General features: G+C 40.9%; 1 protein-coding gene across 7 annotated transcripts in view; it reads right to left on the reverse strand.

Annotated features, from left to right (window-relative positions):
* The window catches only part of DEUP1 (deuterosome assembly protein 1), an 83548-nt gene that overhangs the window by 62658 nt on the left and 766 nt on the right, over positions 1-20124 (reverse strand). For 5 of the 7 annotated variants that reach the window (XM_045483645.1, XM_045483646.1, XM_045483643.1 and 2 more), the window contains exons 1-4: positions 20007-20110; positions 18790-18862; positions 2295-2466; positions 562-657 (exon numbers count right to left, since the gene is read on the reverse strand). In XM_045483645.1, the coding sequence (XP_045339601.1) occupies positions 562-657; positions 2295-2466; positions 18790-18818 (297 nt within the window). In that variant the 5' untranslated portion in view covers positions 18819-18862; positions 20007-20110. Of the gene's footprint in view, positions 1-561; positions 658-2294; positions 2467-7931; positions 7994-18789; positions 18863-20006; positions 20111-20124 lie in introns of those variants that run through there. The other 2 variants (XM_045483642.1, XM_045483644.1) reach the window with 2 other exon arrangements.

The raw sequence follows: 20124 nt of genomic DNA on the forward strand, positions 1-20124 counted from the left end.
CCACTGATTCATTTAAAGCAAGACATGGCATCTACCAGACCTGAGATGACAGGTAATTACTGCCCTATGTTTTCTGTGCTAAGGGAGAGAAGACTTTTTGCTTGCCTTCACAGTGAGGTGATACAGGGATAAATAAGAAAGAAATTAGCATCCCAATGCAGAAGACCTATCATTTATGCAACAGTTCCACCACTAGCAAGTTATAAAGACCAGTTTTATCCTTTCAATTATCTATTTCATAATAGCAAAATTATTCTTTTGTTCACATAGCTAATTATTATCATATCATAGAAAGGTATCAGTCTTGCACTATGCTAACAGTTAAAGGGATAAAGGGCTGAGAGTCCAATAAAAAAGGCAATCTAATAAAACAATGAAAGACGGGGTCAAACATATAACCTGTAGTTAAAATATAAGAATTATACTTGTATTAAAAATAGTCCATTTAAATAAAATTATTACAACTTATAAAAAAGTAACTAATATAATTTTATATGTTAAAACATATATCAAAATGTGTTAAATTATTATATGATATTAAATTACAATAGTTTTCCTTACTTGAGCTTTCAGGGTTTGTAGTTGTCCTTCGTAATTCTGAGTCATTGCTAAGTTACATTTTTCCAGACTGTCCAATTTCTGTCTAAGTAACCCCACCTGCATCAAGAATAACATTTAATTTTGATTCTTCTAAATTTTGCCTGACAAAAATCAGAAAATGTGCAAAAAAGGAGTACAATTTAAATAAAACTGCTGTACCAAAACAAGAGTAAATATTTGTACTACACTTCTTAAAATAGCTATTAATAATTAAAGTCACTAAACCAAACATTGCTAGCACTATTCCGTTGGGCACACATTCGGACAGGACAGTATGGATGTTTGACAAAAGATCCTTATCACCATCACACTTTAAATTAAGGTTTAGAATTTACTTTGCATTACCTTTTCAGGAGGCTATGTCATCACGCTCAGGCAGAACCTCTACGGATACACCTCAGCTTTTATTTTTGTCTCCACTGCCTTCAGTGAGCTCTGCTTTGGTGGGACCATGGAGCAATGATCACATTTTTTTAAGAAAGAAAGGAATAATATCTAAGAGGAGTCCTTAGAGGTTTGGCTGACAGAAATTGTCTGCTTAAAAAGCAGGTGAGGCACCTGGGTACACGTCGGTGTCATCACAGATATGAAAGTAAGAAAACAGTCCCTTGCATATTCCAGGTCTGATGACCGGCCTCTACTACGGAGGGAAACCAGGTGCCAATAACTAAGTTAACTGTGCCAAACAAGAACTCCGTTAACTATGTGAAAAACTAAGTTCCTTTTTTTTTCTTTTTTTTTAACGTTTATTCATTTTTGAGAGATGGAGGGAGACAGAGCGTGAGTGGGGGAGGGGCAGAGAGAGAGGGAGACAGAATCCGAAGCAGGCTCCAGGCTCTGAGCTGTCAGCACAGAGCCGGATGCAGGGCTCAAACCCAAAACCATGAGATTGTCACCTGAGCTGAAGTCGGATGCCTAACCGTCTGAGCCACCCAGGCGCCCCTAAAAACTAAGTTCTATTGAGAGGCCAATAAAGGTAGAGAAATGCCTGATGAACAAGTTGACTGATGATGTTTTAGTATAGGATTAATGTAAACACCTTCTCTTATGCCTCACCCAAAAGAAAAATTCACAGACACAAAAGTCCACATTAGGTAAAGTGTATGGTTTTCCTGAACTCCTCCAGAGGCCCCAGAGCACTCAGATACTCTACAACCACCAACAGGACTGTAAGCAGCCTTACAGGGGCTGGGAAGCACCCCTCTTAAGAGGGTGCCCAGATACACACATACACCCCCTTCACCAAACACTTTTCTCCCTTGTCCTGCAATCGTGTCTTGGCATTTCACTTCTCTCAGGAAATATTCTTCTAGTAGATTAGAAAAGGCTCTTGAACTTGGCCATGTCCAAAGACACAGTTTGGACAACTACTTTGTTTCTACAGCTGCAAAAGCACTGACATCTTTGCTCGCAAACGATATTTATTTCACATATATACTGAATGTCTGTTTACTTTTCTAGACGGCACTGACATTTTATGTTTGTCTGCATCAGCAAATTTGGATGGGTTTAGGTTCTGATTGTCACTTATTTGATAGAACACATTCAGCATGCTATGACAGGATTGTTAGCAATAAATGCTACTGCTGATGCCTGATAAAAAGGATACATAATGAAAAACATATTCTGAGGGAATAAATATTACTTATAACAGTCTGAGGAATTAACATGTTATTAACACATATATTCAGTACCTCTTGACCTTTCTGATCCAAACAAGTTTGTGCATTTGCCAACTCTTGATCCCGAAGATCTAATCGTGTCTCCAAAGCCCGCATTTTCCTTTCCCAGTCCAATTTTTTGTTGCTTACCATGATGTCAATTTGTTCCATTAATTCCTGAAGTTCGGCCTCACAAGGAGAAGCTCTGGCAATTGTCAAAAAGTAAAGCACATTTTAAGAGAGTGAAATGTGAGGACGGGAAAAATTATTCCATTGCTCTGAACAGCTTGATCAATTATTTCTTCAAATTGTTCAATTATTTAAACAGGAAGAAGTCTGAAAGCTGGGGATAAATTTTATATTAAAACTGAAAGCTAATTTCAGTGAATATACAGTACATTTTTTAAAATGACATTTTCTAAAGTATAGGTGCTGTCATAATATAATGCAATACATTGCTAAAGTGACTGCTTGTATTTTCTTCTTAGTGTAGGTGGTAGTGTATGGGTCTCCCAGAACCAAAAGTTTTGACATAGACAAGGGAGTCCTAAAGTGCAAACACATCATGCGGATTATGTCAGAAACAAGGTCGCAATAAAGAAAGTTAGCTAAAAAAATAAAATTAAATAAAATTTTTAGAGTGGGCTGATTCGATGGCAAATTCTAATTATGAAAAATGGCTCAGTGCTCTTACATGTAAATACACATGTACCTATGTCTATCATAACTTGAGTAAATTTGATGCAGGCAAAGTGGGACTTCAGTCGTGCCTATCAAGGATTAGAAGGGCAACCCCAGGCTAGGTAGGACCAGATTCAAGGATACTAACTGAGCTACAGAGTTACTCCTCCAGGAGGGGAACTTGGCGTGATCTGGCTGGTATCCCTTGGGAAGGAATCTGATCAGGCAGGTGTGGGCAGAGTAATGTAAGTCTTTAGATAATGGTGATATTATTAGTCAGATGTGGGGCAATATCTTGGGTCTTAGAGGGTCTATTTATATTTGAAACAAAACTGCTGGTGAGAGCTAGATTTATGGAGATGCCTATTGTGCTTCTAGGGTAGGGTTCTCCTTCAAAGGAGCTGACACATTCCACAGGGACCTGGCATAAGTCCAGTTAGTCAGACTGGACAAGCCTCAGGTTTCAGCCTAAGGAACACACAAATGTCCAGATTAGGAAGCAAGTTATTTCAGGATCCATTCAATGGTGGTGATGGGGCCTCTACTACATTTGTGTAGGCGTGAGGAAGGCAGGAGGGAAAGGCAGGTGAAGAATAATATTTTCTCCATTCGGTTTCACCAGGTCAGAATTTTAGAGGTGATTAAGGATCATTTAGCATTTTGCAAAACCTCAGGCCCAGAGAGGCCAAGGTCACACATCAATTAGTAGAGGAGCCAGATCTAGATCCTAGGCAGCTGTCTCCCATCGTAAGCTCCCTTCTGTGCACCACACAGCAAAAGACATGATGCACTGAGTAAGAACTTGCTTGAAACATACAGCATAAATTAGCTCCATTGCATTAGGGTCAGAAACAGGTATTAGAACCCAAAGAACTCAGAATTTCCAGAGTCACTTTCTAAAATGCCCAGTCAGCCTGAACATGGGATATTCCTGTGATTGGTTTATTCAACAGCAGACTCACCAGTTCTGTCATCAGAGAGCTTTTAAGTACAAAGTGCAATTCTACAGTCTTCTGGCATTCCTGGACGAAAGCCCAAAGCCTTTCCCATTTTTACTTAAAACCTAAAACAAACCTGAGGAAAGGAAGTACTAATTCCTCTACAAATAAATTGATGGAATTTTCATTGGAGTTATGATGTGGGGGAAAAACAACAGAACAAAAAGAATAGTTTTCACACCGTTTTCTTTTCATAACAACATGTATCACCCTTTATTGTAAACACATTGTTTTTTTCTGCTACCGTGAGCTCTGAACGCAAAAGGACTGTATCAGCCCTTCTCATCACCATCTTCCTGGAGCTCAGCACAGCACTCCAGCATATAGCAGATACTCAATAAATTTTTGAAAAATGAACAAGCGAGCTCTTCTCTTCACTATCTCCTTGACAGGTAGGACTGCACCACGTGGACGGAATTGAAATACAGGCCGAAAGTAGTGACACCAGTATTATTAAATAAATGAGTGAATGGTTTCTTTCCTGATTATGACTACGCTGTGCAAAAATGAGGATATTAGACTCAAGGTGAAGGGAGTTTTACAAGTCATCTTGTCCAACCAGTGTTTGTATACCTTTCACAGTCTTAATAGCATCATCTATGATGCCCTACTGGTCAGATTCAGGAGGTTTAGAACAGAGTCCAAGATTCTGCATCACTAACAAAGATATCAAGTGATTCTGGCGCACACCAGGGTTTGTGATCTGTTTCACAATATCACTGCCAACAGGTCATCCAGCCTAGGTCTGAATGCTTCCTTTACCAGGAAACCACTGTCTGAGATTGCATCTAGACAGTGATGAGTTTCTTAAAGTTCTTTCTTATACTGAAGAGCTTTTTCATCCACTTATTCTAATTTGATCCACCGGGACCATGCACAACAAATGCCTTTTCAACACAGTAGACTAAGAGTACTTAATACCCCTATCAATATGTCAAATACAGCTATCAGTGTACCTCTGGCTTCTGCCAAGTTTTCTCAGCGTTCAAGAGTAGATACTGAACATTCAGACAGAGAATGGCTGGCTGGAACCTACGATAACAGACTCTCACCCACAACCTCTACAGCAGTACTCCTAGAATTGTCAGGATGTGGTCAATGACTGAGAGCTGCCTTAATTTTTTCCCCTACTTCCAACTCAGGACCAACGAGAGAAAACCAAACACGCTCCTCAAACCAATCACATAGGATGGCCCGCTTCTACTAATCCTGCCTCCAGTTTCCCTGTGCCAACAGCCCCCATCCAAGACAGCATACCTGAAGCCTTCTCTTTTGTTCACTGTGAAGCTTTCCCACCTCGCCTTCGAGACTGCCAGATGCAAGTGATGGCTGCTGACGCCTCTGCTAGATCAAGCTTTCAATAAGTAGGCTTCATTTGTTCTCATTTGGGTGTCTTTGTTTATTGCCACAAGTATCTTTATTTCCTTCAATTTCTCATAGAGATTTCTTTTTTTTTTTCCACCACTCACTACCTAGTGTACTGCCTAGCAAATACTAGACACTTAACATACATTTGTTGAACGAATGAAAAAGATTTTCATAATTTGGTGGCTCTGCTTCACAATCCTGATGGCTCTCCACTGAACAAGTTCCTGTGTTGACTTCCTCCTTGAAATATACCATTCAGAACATTAACTTAATCCCCCAGGTATGGTCTAATCAGTTTAGAGGGGGACTCTCACATCCTTTGTTTTAGGTGCCATCTATACTTTTATTCAAGCAGATGAGGATCACCTTAGCTTTGAATCTGGGAGGGGGAAGGGCAAAGCAGTGATATTATACCATGTCAAGGTGAGCTTGTTTGTTTGTTTTTGTTTTTGCCCAAACATCTTTTTTCATGCATGCTAAAAATAAAGCCACTATCTTGTGCTTGTTTCATTTTTGGGGGGTGCTCCAAGAGCGAGGCTTTACATGTATCCTTATTAAATTTCAGTGTGAGAGTTTCAGCTTCTCAATGTAGATTGCTATCACTGGTCCTTTTTTTTTTTTTTTTTAAACTGAGAGAGAGAGAGGGGGGTAGAGAGAGAGCGCACATGCATGCGAGCAGAGGAGAGGGGCTGAGGGAGAGAGAAAATCTTAAGCAGGGTACATGCTCAGTGCAGAGACTGGCACGGGGCTCGATCCCACAACCCTGGCTGGGATCATGACCTGAGCTGAAATCAAGAATCGTTCAACTCACTAAGCCACCCAGGCACCCCTAGCCTTGGTTCTTTAATGAAGCAAACATTCATTCAGCGACTGCTGCCCACTGTGCGAGGAACTGGGAAGACAGACACACGAGACCAACTGCCTGTGCAGAGATACTTACAAGACCGGCACAATAAGAGACTGATGAATACATGGAGCTCTTCTGGGACTAGAAAGGAGGGGTACTGAATACAGATTTGGACAGGATGGGTTACCACAGAAGCCTTCGTAAAAGGGCTTACGGGATCCTGTTTCTGACAGAAAATATATTCACTTTACCTCCCTGTTTTGTGTCAGCTGCGGATTTGAGAAGCATTACTTGTTTTACATATAAATGTTTTTTGCATACAAGTGACAGTAAAATATCATGAAAGACAGGATGGAGGACAGAGCTCTATGGCATTCTACTACATTCTACTACTACATTCTGAAGTCCTTCAGGGTGACAGGGATCCGTTGATTATTTCTTTTCTTATAATCAGTTTCTAACCCACTTAATTAACCTTACAATTTTTTTCTCCCTCTCCCCATAAAAATGTCAGGAAAAGCCCTGTAAAATATCATGGCAAAGTCCAAATAAAATTCTATCAATATGCTTGCAGACGCACCAGCATATGAGCCCTGTGAGCCAAGGCTGACCTAGTCTGCAGCGGTCAGGGCGTGTCCGTGCGGAGTCCTGGTGACCCCCGCTTCTTCCGGATGCTCGCAGGCCACCCACGACTCCTTCCAGAGTACTACCGAAGATCCAGTCACACTCAGGCTTACGCTAAACCCAGCTTTCTGTCAAATTTAATATTCTCTTTTGAAATTCAATTGTCTCATCTTCCAGGATGTCTTCCTTTCTTCAGTTTTTCAGAGATAATTAAGAGCAGTTGAGCTGTCTCAGCAGCATCAATATTTGCTCCTAAATCTAGAGAACTTTAAAATAAAACACAAAAGGCTTAGTTTAGCCTTCTTCACAGAGCTGAGCATTAACATTATTTATATTTTCATTTCTTCCTTTAGTCAAATGCTGACTGATGCTATGCTAATTGCTTTCCTGTTCTTGCTCTCACGGATCCTTACAACATCCCATAAAGTAGGACTTATTATTCCTATTTTAGAAAAGTTGAATGAGGCACTAAAAAAGAAAAAAGTACTCCAAGTGTTCTAGCTTTGGAGACTGGGTGGATTGTAACTGATACACTACTTGAGACATACAAACCCTGACCCTTACTGTCGGGTTTATCCTTGGGAGCAATTCACGAGAGAAGGATTCTGGGGTCAGAACAGAAGTCTTTTTGTTGTTGTTGTTGTTGTTTTTAATGTTTATTTATTTTTGAGAGACAGAGAGAAAAGGAGAGAGTGGGGGAGGGGCAGAGAGAGGGAGACAGAGGATTCGAAGCGGGCTCTGCACTGAGAGTGGAGAGCCCCGATGCCGGGCTCAAACTCATGAACTGTGAAATCATGACCTGAGCTGAGGTCAGATGCTTACCCGACTGAGCCACCTAGATGCCCAGAGGACAGAAGTCTTAAGCCAGTAGGAAGGGGGCACACTGAGACTTGCAGGGTGGCATAGCAGTCTGAGGAGCCTAGAGTCAAAATATCAGGATGTCAAATTTAAAGATGAAGAAAGCAAAATAGAAAGCTGATGATATAAATGGAGGTAGTAGTGGCCGGTGTGTTGGAGGGGACAGGGGAAGGGAATGTGGAGAGGCATGCAGAGTAAAAAGAGCTGGAGTAACATACATGTCCATCAGATACAATTCACCCAGTCTCCATGGACATGTATGTTACTCCAAAGTCCTTTCGCATATAGGCTTACATGCTGGTTCTTACAAGAGCAGACCTTTATCAGATGGCTGTGGTTGTGGTAGGGTCCCCACCCTAAGGAAAGAAAAAAACAAAACAAAACTCAAGGCAACCTGGCTATACACATACGTGACAACATCCCTATGACCTTGTAACATGGGACCACTTAATCAGACTGCATGTTTGTGTGTTACCATATATGGGAGACGAAGAAGTAAAAAGTATATAAAAAATTAGGTCATGTGGCATTCAGGGCTCAGTTCTTTGGGTATGAACCCAATGGAGGGGTGCCAGCAGGAATAAAGTTGCTTCCTGGAAAGAAAAGCCTCGGTGTCATGACTCTGTGTGTGAGAATCCTGCTACACAGTGACCATATGATCAATTATGCAAACTAGGACAATTCTCAAAGTGAAAGGGGCACTAATGATAATTATGCCAGGACAATAAGTATAAAGCAGTGATTATTCTGGGCAAACTGGGATGCAGGGTCAGCCTACCCATCATCAAACTGGAAAATAAAAATGGATAAACAAGTCTACAAAAAAAAAAGTGAGTTCGGGCACCTGGGTGGCTTGGTTGGTTAAGTGTCTGACTTCGGCTCAGGTCATGATCTCACAGCTCGTGAGTTCGAGCCCCGCATCGGGCTCTGTGCTGACAGCTCAGAGCCTGGAGCCTGCTTCAGATTCTGTGTTTCCCTCTCTCTTTCCCTTCCCTACTTGTACTCTGTCTCTCTCTTTCTCTCAATAGTAAATAAACATTTTTAAAAAAAGTGAGTTCATTTTGGGACATAGCAGAATAGAAATGGATCTTCAGCTTGAGAGAGAGAGACAAGGGCAGGCTTAAAAAATAAATATGGAAGTCATCATGGAAGAAGGGGAGGGAATGAGGAAGGGAAGCATAGACAGAAGAGAAAGAGGAGACTACGGAATAGTCTAAGGAAATGCGTTTTCAAAAGGTTGACGAGCAATATGAGCAATCATACTGGGTCTTAACTTTTCCAAAATATTGTAATGAAACACATTCTAAAATGTAGTAATGTATTATTTGTCTTACTTATATTGCTATATATTTGGTGATACCAGTATAATTTAACTTTTCTGTGGTGGCTCACAGACCTATTCTTATTCCGCACGTCAAATACCGCACCACACCAGAAACTTAAATAGTATGGAATGGGAGAGCTCCCAGAAGTCCCAGAACCCACTTCCATAGACATGTCTCAGATGTCTGCCTGCTCTTTACTCGATTGTTCCTCCTAAAACAGTAAAGTGAAAGGCTTCTACTTTATGACTCCTAGATCAGAATTTCACAGTTGCCCTTGTTCAAAATTAGTTACCAAATTATAGCTAAAAATAGCTCTTCTCAAGCACTTTTCTTGTTGTCCAAAAAATGCTATTTACCATCATCCTTAGCGTGTGCTGACTTAGCAGTGTTACAATGCCTATTTTTACTGCACATTTGATATGGTGGCTCATATTCGGTCCATTCTTCTCCCTCATCTGCAATAAGCTTAATGTTGATAAGTAGAGGAGGTATAAATCCCACTATTCCTAAAAAGCATGCTTAGAAGTACTTTTAAAGGCCTCCATCATAATCATCAAAGACATTCAGAGAAATAAAATGTGCAATGTGATAGCTTCCCACTCCCTATCAATGTTTCATCAGAATTCGAGGTATATACAAACTTTAAATCTCATATTTTTACATTCTAAAAAGAGTGGAGGATCTTCTAAACACATGTATTACAGATAAATTTTTTCTTGAAACTTTTTGTATAATGACTATTCTATTCTAGTTTTAAATAGAAAAGGGATTAAATGACTATCCTCACACATACTAACACTGCAGTGTTTCCCCAGATAGACCTTTTAGCAAGAGGGAATTTTAATTGTCCCAGAGATTGGCTTACAGAATCCAAACTAATGCATATGTAGCTTATTATGAATGATGCCATGGTTCTGTGTGTTAATATGAAATAATATTGGGATTTACCCCAGGTCTACTTCACTTTGCTTCTTCTGCAGATAAACTAGAAACTAGAAATTGTCAAATTTGATTACTCTGGAAAAGATTATGTGTGGCTGGGGATAAAGGGTGGAGGGAGAATAATGGGGGTAGAGTCTGGGCCATTGAGAAGGCAAGAGAATCAATCAAATTAAAAAGAATTTTCAATGCGCAAAAAGACTACTTTACTACAATTTATTAAACTACCAAATATTGACTTATAGAATTTTTTTTTTTACAAATTATAATTAAAACTGTATTAAACTAAAACTGGGAAGTACGGTTGTGTTTAGGAATTAATAGATCTCAGAGGGAAAGAACACTTTAAAGGTTAAAAAAGATGCACACATAGAGTATTGCTTTAAAGGATTTTTCTGAATTAGACGTGAGAAGCTATACTTTAATATCCATCTGTCTTGGTTCTTTGAAAATACGACTTTCATGGCAGATTTAAAAAATCGGCAGATCATGCAGCAGATTTTTAGGAAGGATTTGATAAGATTCCATGAACGAGATGAATGGCTAAGATATAAGTCACAGAATAAAAAGTAGAGTAAATGATGTAGTAGAGAAAAATGAGGCTTTCGGTTGAAGACGGATGAACATAAACATTTTGCTCCCTTCCCAAATTCTACTAAAATAAAGCAAAGGGATATTTTTAAGCTACGAGCACAAAAATAATGGGAGCTAGCAGTAGAGAAAAAGCCAGGAAGCAACCCAGCTAGATAGAGGGTAAATGCTGGTGGCCCAACTTACACCCGCTAAGTAGGAGAATTTAAAAGAGTGTTCTCTAGAATCTGATCAGCCCGAGACAGGCACTGAAAGAGACAAGCCCGATGACAAGTAGAGAAGCCCCGTCAACAAGCCCCGCCCACGTCCAGCGGAGCTTCTGGTCAGCTTCCACTCCGCCATCTTACACAGGAGCGAGCAGTCAGGGATCGCGGACATTTGAGAAAAGCACTTCAACCAACTTGCTCAAATACAAACAGAAAGTGATTTTTTGAAGAAAATTTGGCAGAAAAGAAGAAAACTTCAAAAAGTAATAGTTAAGACGCCAGAGTTATTAACTCCGGAAGAAAACAAAATGTTATGCAGGGAAGGAAGCATCATCCCAGTATGCTATGGCTCAAAGGCGAAGAGCATTTACAAAGACATAACTAGCCAAACAGAATATTGATCCAACCAAAATTATGGTGCATTGAGAGGATGATGGAAGAAAGAGAAGTGTGTGTGTGTGTGTGTGTGTGTGTGTGAGAGAGAGAGAGAGAGAGAGAGACCGACTGTGGGCATACAGTGTATGCGACCACGTGTGTGGTGGGGATGAGGTAGTGGAGGCAGGAAAAATAACCACTGTGGATGTCAATAGATAACGCCTAAAACTGAAAAAAAATCAAGAAGTAGCAAGAAAACCATGTTATTTAGAGATATAGAGATAAATGCCAAAAGATTCAGCCAAAAGAACTGCCTCTGGGGAGGGAACAGGAGATTGTTGTTTTTTGATTCCAGCGATAAGGAACCAAGTGACTTCTTAAATTACATACATGTGTGACTAAGTAAAGAAAGATCCGGATAAATGTTCTTTTTTTAGTTAAAGATATTTTCTTTTATTTTTTTAAGTTTATTTACTTATTTTGAGAGTGAGAGTGGAGGAGGGGCAGAGAGCGAGAGGGAGACAGAGAATCGTAAGCAGGCTCCAGGGCTGTCAGTGCAGAGCCCCATGAGGGTCCTTGATTTCATGAACGAAGAGACCATGCATGACCTGAGCCAAAGTCAAGAGTCTGACACTTAACCAACTGAGCCACCCAGGTGCCCCTAGAAAAGATATTTTAAAGAAGTAATCCATTATATGTGAATCCACTTATACAAGGAAAGAAACATTTGTAAAAGCAACGTTGCAGAATTCATACATTAAGGGACTCTATATATGTATTATGTTGACCTTAGGACTGCTCAGTGCATTTGTGTAATTCCTATTTAGAAATGCCCGTCAAAGGTTACTAAGCATAAGTTTTAGTAGTCTTCAGTTCTACTAGACTGTAGAACACCTTGGCTGGCGGCTGTGCTGAGCCCTCAGGGAGTTGCAGCTGCACTGTAGTTGGTGTCCAGATTTTGTAAAAAAACTGAATTAGTTTCTCTTTTAGAGGAGCAGGGGCCAGGAGAAAGGAGGGGCTGTGGAGCAGTTATTAGGGCCTGGGGTGAGGCATGAATTGAAGGATGTGGAGAACTATACCAGAGCCACACCCTCAGAATGACTGATTATAAAGGAGTTGATATAAGAGATCATTTCAGACACCACTTATTCATGTTTTTAATAAAAGTCAAGGGTAAACTGCATTGATAAAACTGTAAAAGGAACAATGAAAGAGGCATACAAAAAAGAAGTTCTTGGAAATAAAACATGGTTGCCAGTACCAAAGATCTCAATAGAGGCAATAAAAATAATGTAATCGGTGCTGAAAGAAAAGAGAAAACTCAAGAAATTCCTCCAGGACATAGAGCACAATGGACAACAATGGAAATTATGAGAGCAAAGAAAGATATAATCCTTCTAGGAGATGAGAATGAAACAAGAGAGTGGAGAATTACTAATCAAAGAAATAGAAGAAAATGTCACTGAGTTGAAAAGATTTGAATCTTTAGTGTAAAAATGTTCACCAAATACAATGAAGGGTTATTGCAGAAGATTCCATACCTAGAAAGTTAATCCAGTAAATTTGTAAATTCCAAGGATAAAAAGAAATCCTATAGGGGCACCTGGGTGGCTCAGTTGGTTAAGTGTCTGACTCTTGATTTCCGCTCAGGTCATGATGTCAGGGTTAGTGAGTTTGAGCCCTGCATCAGGCTCTGCACTGACAGTGTGGAGCCTGTTTGGGAGTGTGTCTCTCTCTACCTCTCCCCCACTTACTCTCTATCTCTCTCTCAAAATAAATTTTAAAAAAACTTAAAAAAATACTATATAAAAAAAGGAATTCTATAGACTTTCAGACACACATGACATGGGGGGAAAAAAAAAAAGGAAGAAAGGACAGACCTGAAAGACTGGCATTGGATTTTCCCTCTGCAATACTCAGTGCTTCCAGACAAAGAGCAGTGTTACAGAGTTCCTGTATAAGAGTATAAGTAAGACATCTGAACATGTAACAAGTTAAGAAGTATATCACCCATGTTCATTTTTATGAAAAGATTACCTAAGGAAGTACTTCAGTCAAATTAAAATGAATTCAAAATTTTTTAAAAATTAAGAACAGGGATGGGTGCCTGGGTGGCTCAGATGGTTAAGCATCTGTGCCGGGCTCTATGCTGACAGCTCAGAGCCTGGAGCCTGCTTCAGATTCTGTGTCTCCCTCTGTCTCTGCCCCTTCCCCGCTTGCACTCTCTCTCTTTCTCTCAAAAATAAACATTAAAAATAGTTTTAAAAATTAAGAACAGGGAAGATTTTGCATACAAACAACAGTAATAAGCAATGCAAACTTACAGCCATTAATAAAGGATTCTAAAATAACAGTGGAATAAAATAATAATTAACATTATCCTATGTGTAATAATTTATATATAAATTAATAGCGACCAGGAACTAGAAATCCAGATAACTTTTTGGAGGTGAGATAAAGGAATGGGGAAGCACAGGTGCTACTAAAGGTTAAGTCTTAAAAGAGAAAAAAGAATGGGGGAAGTCAAAGATACAGTTAAAATTCAAGATGCCAAAAGAGAAACCCAAATTTACAATGTTTGTAGAAAGTGTTCATTGAAAACTTATAAAATAGGATGTAAAACTTCTAACAGAAAATGAGGAAAAAGAAAACTAGCTCAGAGTAGCAAATGTGGGGAAATCAAAATGAGTCAAACGTTAGCATATTAATGATCATAAAATCCTCTTTTTAACGGCAAAGACTCTCCAACTGAGGTATTTTTTAAATCTAACCGTATGCTATTTACAAGAGACACAATATTAAAAAAATGAAAACAAGGAAATGAGATAATAGAAAATATATATCGGTGTCTATTTCTGCTTTCTGGCACAGAGCTCCTAAAACCCTTTCATTTCCTAAGTGATAAGAGTGCTAGGAGCATGTTTTGTTCTGATATTTAATCTTTGACCCTGGTTTCTGAGACAGAGGTTCTGAAACCTTTGTAATTTCTTGCGTGATAGGAGTACCTTCTGTTCTAATGAGGAAATTTTGTGTGGGCTCCCAGAATGAGAGCTGGTCACTGGAAAGACTAAGCCATGGTTGGAAGCCTGGAATTTTCATCCCACCTTCCATGATCTTGAGAAGGGAGAAGGGCTGCAAATGGAGGTAATGATCCATTATGCTTACATGATGAAGCACCATAAAAATTCCAAAAGTATGGGATCCAGAGATCGTCTGGGTTGGTAACACAGGAAGTGCTGGGAGGGCAACACACCTGGGCATGGAAGCCCAGCACCCCTTCCCACGTAGCTTGCCCTATGCCTCTCTTCCATTTGGCTGTTCATCTGATAAACGTGTTTATCCTTTATCTTGGTAAACGTGTTTCCTTGAGTTCTGCGAGCTGCTCCAGCAAATGCATTGCACCCAAGGTGGAGGTCGTTGGAATCCCCCATAGGAGTATCTACTGCCAGTTGGTCAGAAGCACAGGTGACAACCTGGGCTTGTTACTGGCGTCTGAAGTGGCAGGAGGAGCAGTCATGTGGTACTGAGCCTTTAACCTGTGTGATTGCATGCTATCTCCAGGTAGATAGTGTCAGAATTGAGCTAAGTTGTAGGACACCCAGCTGGTGTCACAGACAATTGCTTGGTGCAGGAAAAACCTCCATGCATTTGGTGACAAGGGCATCAGAAGTGAAGGGTTCTCTGTGAAGGTAAAGGAGGCACACAGGGAAGAAAAACGTAGTAGGCAAGAACTGGGTTTCTCCCACACAGAAAGGAAAAGACTGAGTTTCTTCTATTACAAAGGGATGAACAAGGATATTACAGACTAAAATAAATTAAAAACAGAACAGAGATGGCAATATCAATATCAGGCAACGTAGAATTTAAAACAACAACAAAACACGTTAACTTATATTTGTGAGATATTTTATAAAGCTAAATCATATAATATATCAAGATATAACATCCATGAACCTCAATACATTAAGCAGCAGAACACTGAAATATGTAAAACAAAAACTGTTTGAACTATAAGAATTGGACAAAACCACAATTATGGTGAGGATCTTCCATAAAATTTGATCAAATAAACAAAAAGCAAGGTAAAAATGGATTTGAAAAACATAATTTAAATATTATTAGATCTTATTAGAGGTCTGATGACTTATGTATAACTTTGTAAACCTTTTTACTTAACCAATACAGAATATACATTTGTTTTCAAATGTCCAAAGGACATTTATAGTAGCTGATCAATGCAAGGGACTATAAGAACACTCTTAATGAAACTGAAATATCACATAGGCCATAGTCTGTGACCATGGTGGTAGGGAGATTAGAAAGGAATAGTAATAAAAATATAATTAATCCCTCCCTCACAACTTTCACGTCTTCACTATCTCAAATTAGTCAAACAGAAATCAAAGCTGAAATCGCAGGCAATTTATTTAGAAAATGAGAGTGGAAACACTAATAGGATGGCCCCACAGCAGAGCTGTGCTCAGGAGAAACTTGAGCTTGAAAGGCTTTTATTACTTAAAGAAATCATAAAATTCAGAAATCATAAAAATAAGCGAACCACATTTTTTAACTAAAAAAATCCAGAGAACAAAAGAAGTAAAATAAATCCAAGAAGGACAAGTTAATAAGAGTAGAAATTAATAAGGAAGCTGAAACAAAGCAAACTGTAGACATGGTTCTCTTAAGCAGGCCAATACAAACAGATCGTTTGCTCATTTATAATTATGTTCTGGGCACACACTCTAAAAACAAATAAAAAGGACAAACTCAAATATGGCTGTTTTGATTAGAAGGAGTTTAGGTTGATTATGATGGCACAAATACAAACACCTATAACTGGGGGGAAAATCATGGATTTAAAATGAAAACCAAACCCTGTTGTAACCCAGCTGTTGGAGAATAATTCACCTAACAAATATTCTGTGTAAAAACGCCCACCTTACGCCTTCACGCTTTCTGTTCCTGCTGTCTGGAACTCTCTTTGCCCAATATCATCTTTGCTCAAATGTCACCTTAGCAGGGAATGCTGGTTTGACCATCCCATTCATCTTCTCATCCTTAGCCAGCTTTATTTTTCTTCACATCACCATAGAAAACATGTTAATGACTCTCACTGACCCTTGGAGGAGTGGTCTCTGTTTTGTTCACTGCTCTTTTCCTGGTGCTTACAGCAATCAATGGCTCATAGGAGACTCTAGATACGTATTGGTAAATGAACGTTGCACCACAAAACATTACCGTATGTAGGTGACATGCTTTGATAAGCTCTGTAACGTGCCCCTGATGAAGTTTCACTGTCTTTATGATCTAGATTTTTACATATTTCTCAACAGCATGAGGGACAGAAGCAAAGTCAACCTGACGCTTCATGCTTTGTAGGCCATGGTAGACAATGTCTGGTCCCATGTCTGCGGGGATCAGTAGGGTACTTGCTCATGGACACTTCTAGTAATTCTCATTCACTTCTGGGGCGGGGGGCAAGGGGAGAATTTGGTCTATACTCTAGCCTACACTCGAATACACTTGCAATTACGTTGTACAAGTGCTATAGCGCCCTACTAAATTCTAAGTTGTTTAAGGTCTGTTTCTTAATGATCTTTGTATGAACCAGAAGACTTAGTGTTGTGCTTGCCACACATTCAATATTCCACACTCTCCCCCCACAAAAGAATGAATGAAGAGAAATAGGAGTCTCCATGGCCTCCAATCTGGCACCCAACCTTAGGTCTGAGACCTTCAGTCTGCACCTAGGCCCTCAGTGCCATCATCACATCAGGGACCTAACACCTGCTCAATCCAGAATCCTAACCTGGCTCTGCTTACAGATACTCTCACTGCCCCCATTTCCAACGTAGCAAAGGATGCCGGGATTAGAACCAGACATATCTGAATTCAAATCCTACCTTCTCCACTAACCAGTTGCATATTCTGGGGCAAGCTGCTGCTTTATTTCTCTTTCTTTCTACCTTTCTGAGATCAGAAATGTGGCCACGGCTGCTAACTGTCCACCAATATCCACTCTTCTTCCTTTTCTCACCTAAGCCTTAGCTGGCCATAGAGCTGCTCAGTTAGAGATCACACTTCCCAACCTTCCTTTTAGCTAGCTGTAGCTCTGGCCAGTGGGAAATGACGAGAAGTGAGGCCTGCTCTTTCGGGGGCACATTCCGAAAAGGAACCAAATTCTCCCCTTGCCCTTCCCCCTTCCCTCTGGCAGGAGCACAGTGGTGGGGGTTGAAGCAATCATTTTGGGTCCAGAGATGGAAAATCACCTAGTGAGGATGGCAGAGCTGCCCTGCCAGGTCCTGGTCTGCTTATCCCTAAACCTATTCATGAGACAGAAATAAACTTCGGCCTTATTTAAACCACTGCATTTTGGGGCCTCTTCATTGCAAGACCTCAGCCTATACTCTAATACACTCAATTTTCTTAGATGTAAAATGAGAACAATGCCTAACGGGGCTGTTGTAAGAAGTATAGAGTAGGATTTACAAAACTGACAGCTGTTTTGTAACTTGTGCAGCCCTCCTTTAGCCTGATGTCAAAGTCATGGTCAGCGCAGAATAGCCACCTGGGTGGTATGACTAGTGCGAGTCAGTCACAGTCCAGATTAGGCACTCCAGTACCACTCCACTGGCCCCTCCCCTGTCCCCCAGCTCTGGAGTCAGCCAGTGGCCGGGTGACTAATGAAACAATAGGAAGAGATACCTTTGTGGTGCAGGTGGCACAGAAGGGGTGGGGACAGATATTTGTGAAAGGGAATTTAATTATTTACAATGGTGAGTGCTGTACAAATTCTAGTCTTGATCGCTTCGTGAGACTTTGGTAAAATATCCAGTTCTTACTGTTGTTTGAGGAGATAAATCCGGTTTTTTAAAACGTTATTAATTTTTGATTAATTAATTTTAATCCCAGTACACTTTACGGTGATATAATAGTTTCAGGTGTACAATGTGGTGATTCAACAATTCTACACATTACTCAGTGCTCACAATGATTAGTGGACTCTTAATCCCCTTTACCTATTTCGCCATCTCCCCACCCACGTGCCCTCTGGTAACCACCAGTTTGTTCTCTAGACTTAAGAGTCTGTAGGAGCCATGGGGCACCTGGATGGCTCAGTCAGTTAAGCGTCCGACTTCGGTTCAGGTCATGATCTCACAGTTTGTGAGTTCGAGCCCCGCGTCGGGCTCTGTGCTGACAGCTCAGAACCTGAGCTTGCTTCAGATTCTGTGCCTGCCCTTCCCATGCTCATGCTCTCTCTCTCAATAATAAATAAACGTTTAAAAAAAAAAAAAGAGTCTGTAGGAGCCAGATCTGTTTTGAGGCTAAGGGTTGAGTTCGGCCTTAAGGGCAAGTGTGGAGGGAAGCCTGGGACACTCAATGCAGCAAGACAGAGGCAGTATGGGTGGGAGCCACTGCCCTGTGGAAACCCAAGAGCACAAGAGGCCTGCGTGGGCACCCATCATCCCAAAACACTGTAAAAACTCACTAAATGTGGGGAAATGGTGATTTTTGAGTCCAGATCCATAGTCAAAATTGGAAAGATTCATACCATAGGTTCTTAATTAGAATCACTTGAGTTTCCCTCCATCCTCCTCACCAAAAGTAATTGGTACATCCTTCTATTAATAACAAATTTCAAAATTCATGTACCATCAGGGAGTTTGGGGCATAGTTAAGTACCAACTTAACAAACAGATAATTTTCAGCACTTACCCCATTGTATTATCGGCTTGGTTCTCCATGTCAGGAAACTGCTGCTTCTGGTTTATGTTTCTTGGTTTTTAATCTGTTAGGGGGAAAAAAATGACCTAGCTTTCTAAAATGCTTACATTTATTAACCTATAAAACAAGAAGACTCTGCTGTTGGCAAACCATGCAGCATGAGCTTTTCGCAGTGTAGTAGCTCTTGGTTCTACAAAATGTGGAAATTTGCCCCCTTTTTAAATCCCCCCATGCATTTATGACATTGCCTAAGTGATGAGTTGAAATATGTGGCATTGACCGTAAGGAGCAGTCATTCACTATTTACTGAGCAACATCTTGGCACCAGCTACTGTGCAAAGTGCTTATCACTTTAAGAGGAGAGGAGTCAAACAATACCCATTGTGGAGGTGTTACAGCTAAATGTTCTCAAATTTTCCTTTCTTGTCTCCTAAAAGTTTGCCTTCGAGTAAATTCTTTCTTTGGCCCTTTCTGGGTTTTGTTAGAATGAATATACCAGGAGATTTAGGACAAAAAGGCTAAGAGTTGCCTAAAAATACAAATCTTATAATTCCTCAATGGCTTTGTGGGCACCTGCTTACCCTGTTAGTACTTGCCTAAATTAAAAAAAAAAAAAAAAATTCCCCCAGCAACAAAGTTTTATTTAAAAAATAAGATATGCGGAGAATTGGACAAAGTATTGAAAAGAACTTCAACTCCTCCGAATCACTGAATTAAAGTCAATTAAGTAGCATTGAGATGGTAGAAAGACGAGGAAGACCCCGGGGCTCAGGTCACTTCCAAATTAAAGGAATTGAAGAGAGGCTCTGGGATTGTGTGTGGAGCAGAGGGGCCAGGGGCAGGGATGGGGAAGGAAAACTGGACCAGAACGGACAGATAAACTGATTGTGCAGGTTCTTCCAATCACTCACTTTAGCGTCAGGGAAACTGAGGCACAGACAAGCTAGGCGACTTGCCCAAGACCACACAGCTAGAATCTACACCTGCCTGTTCAGGGAGGTTCAGCTCTGGGTTCTGCAAGACCGTCCCGACAGCCCAGACTCTCCCCACCAGCGCGCGCCCCCCGCCAGAACCAGCACGGTTCACGCCCAGCCCCCCGCGAAGCAACCGGCCAGTAGGGGTCCCCGGTGCCCCTGGGGCCGGCCCGGCAGAGCGGCGAGGGCGAGGGTCGGGGTGGACACCGGGTCCTGGAGGCCGGAGCGGGTTACCTGCGCTGCGCCGCGCTCTCCCGCGAGGTCTGAGGCCCCTGGAGCGGGAACGCCGGGGTCACCGCCCACCGGGCCCGCCCCGAGGGGCCCCGCCGCCCGCCGCCCGCCGCTCGCCACC

Source organism: Leopardus geoffroyi, chromosome D1, assembly GCF_018350155.1.
Source record: "Leopardus geoffroyi isolate Oge1 chromosome D1, O.geoffroyi_Oge1_pat1.0, whole genome shotgun sequence".
NCBI lineage: Eukaryota > Metazoa > Chordata > Mammalia > Carnivora > Felidae > Leopardus > Leopardus geoffroyi.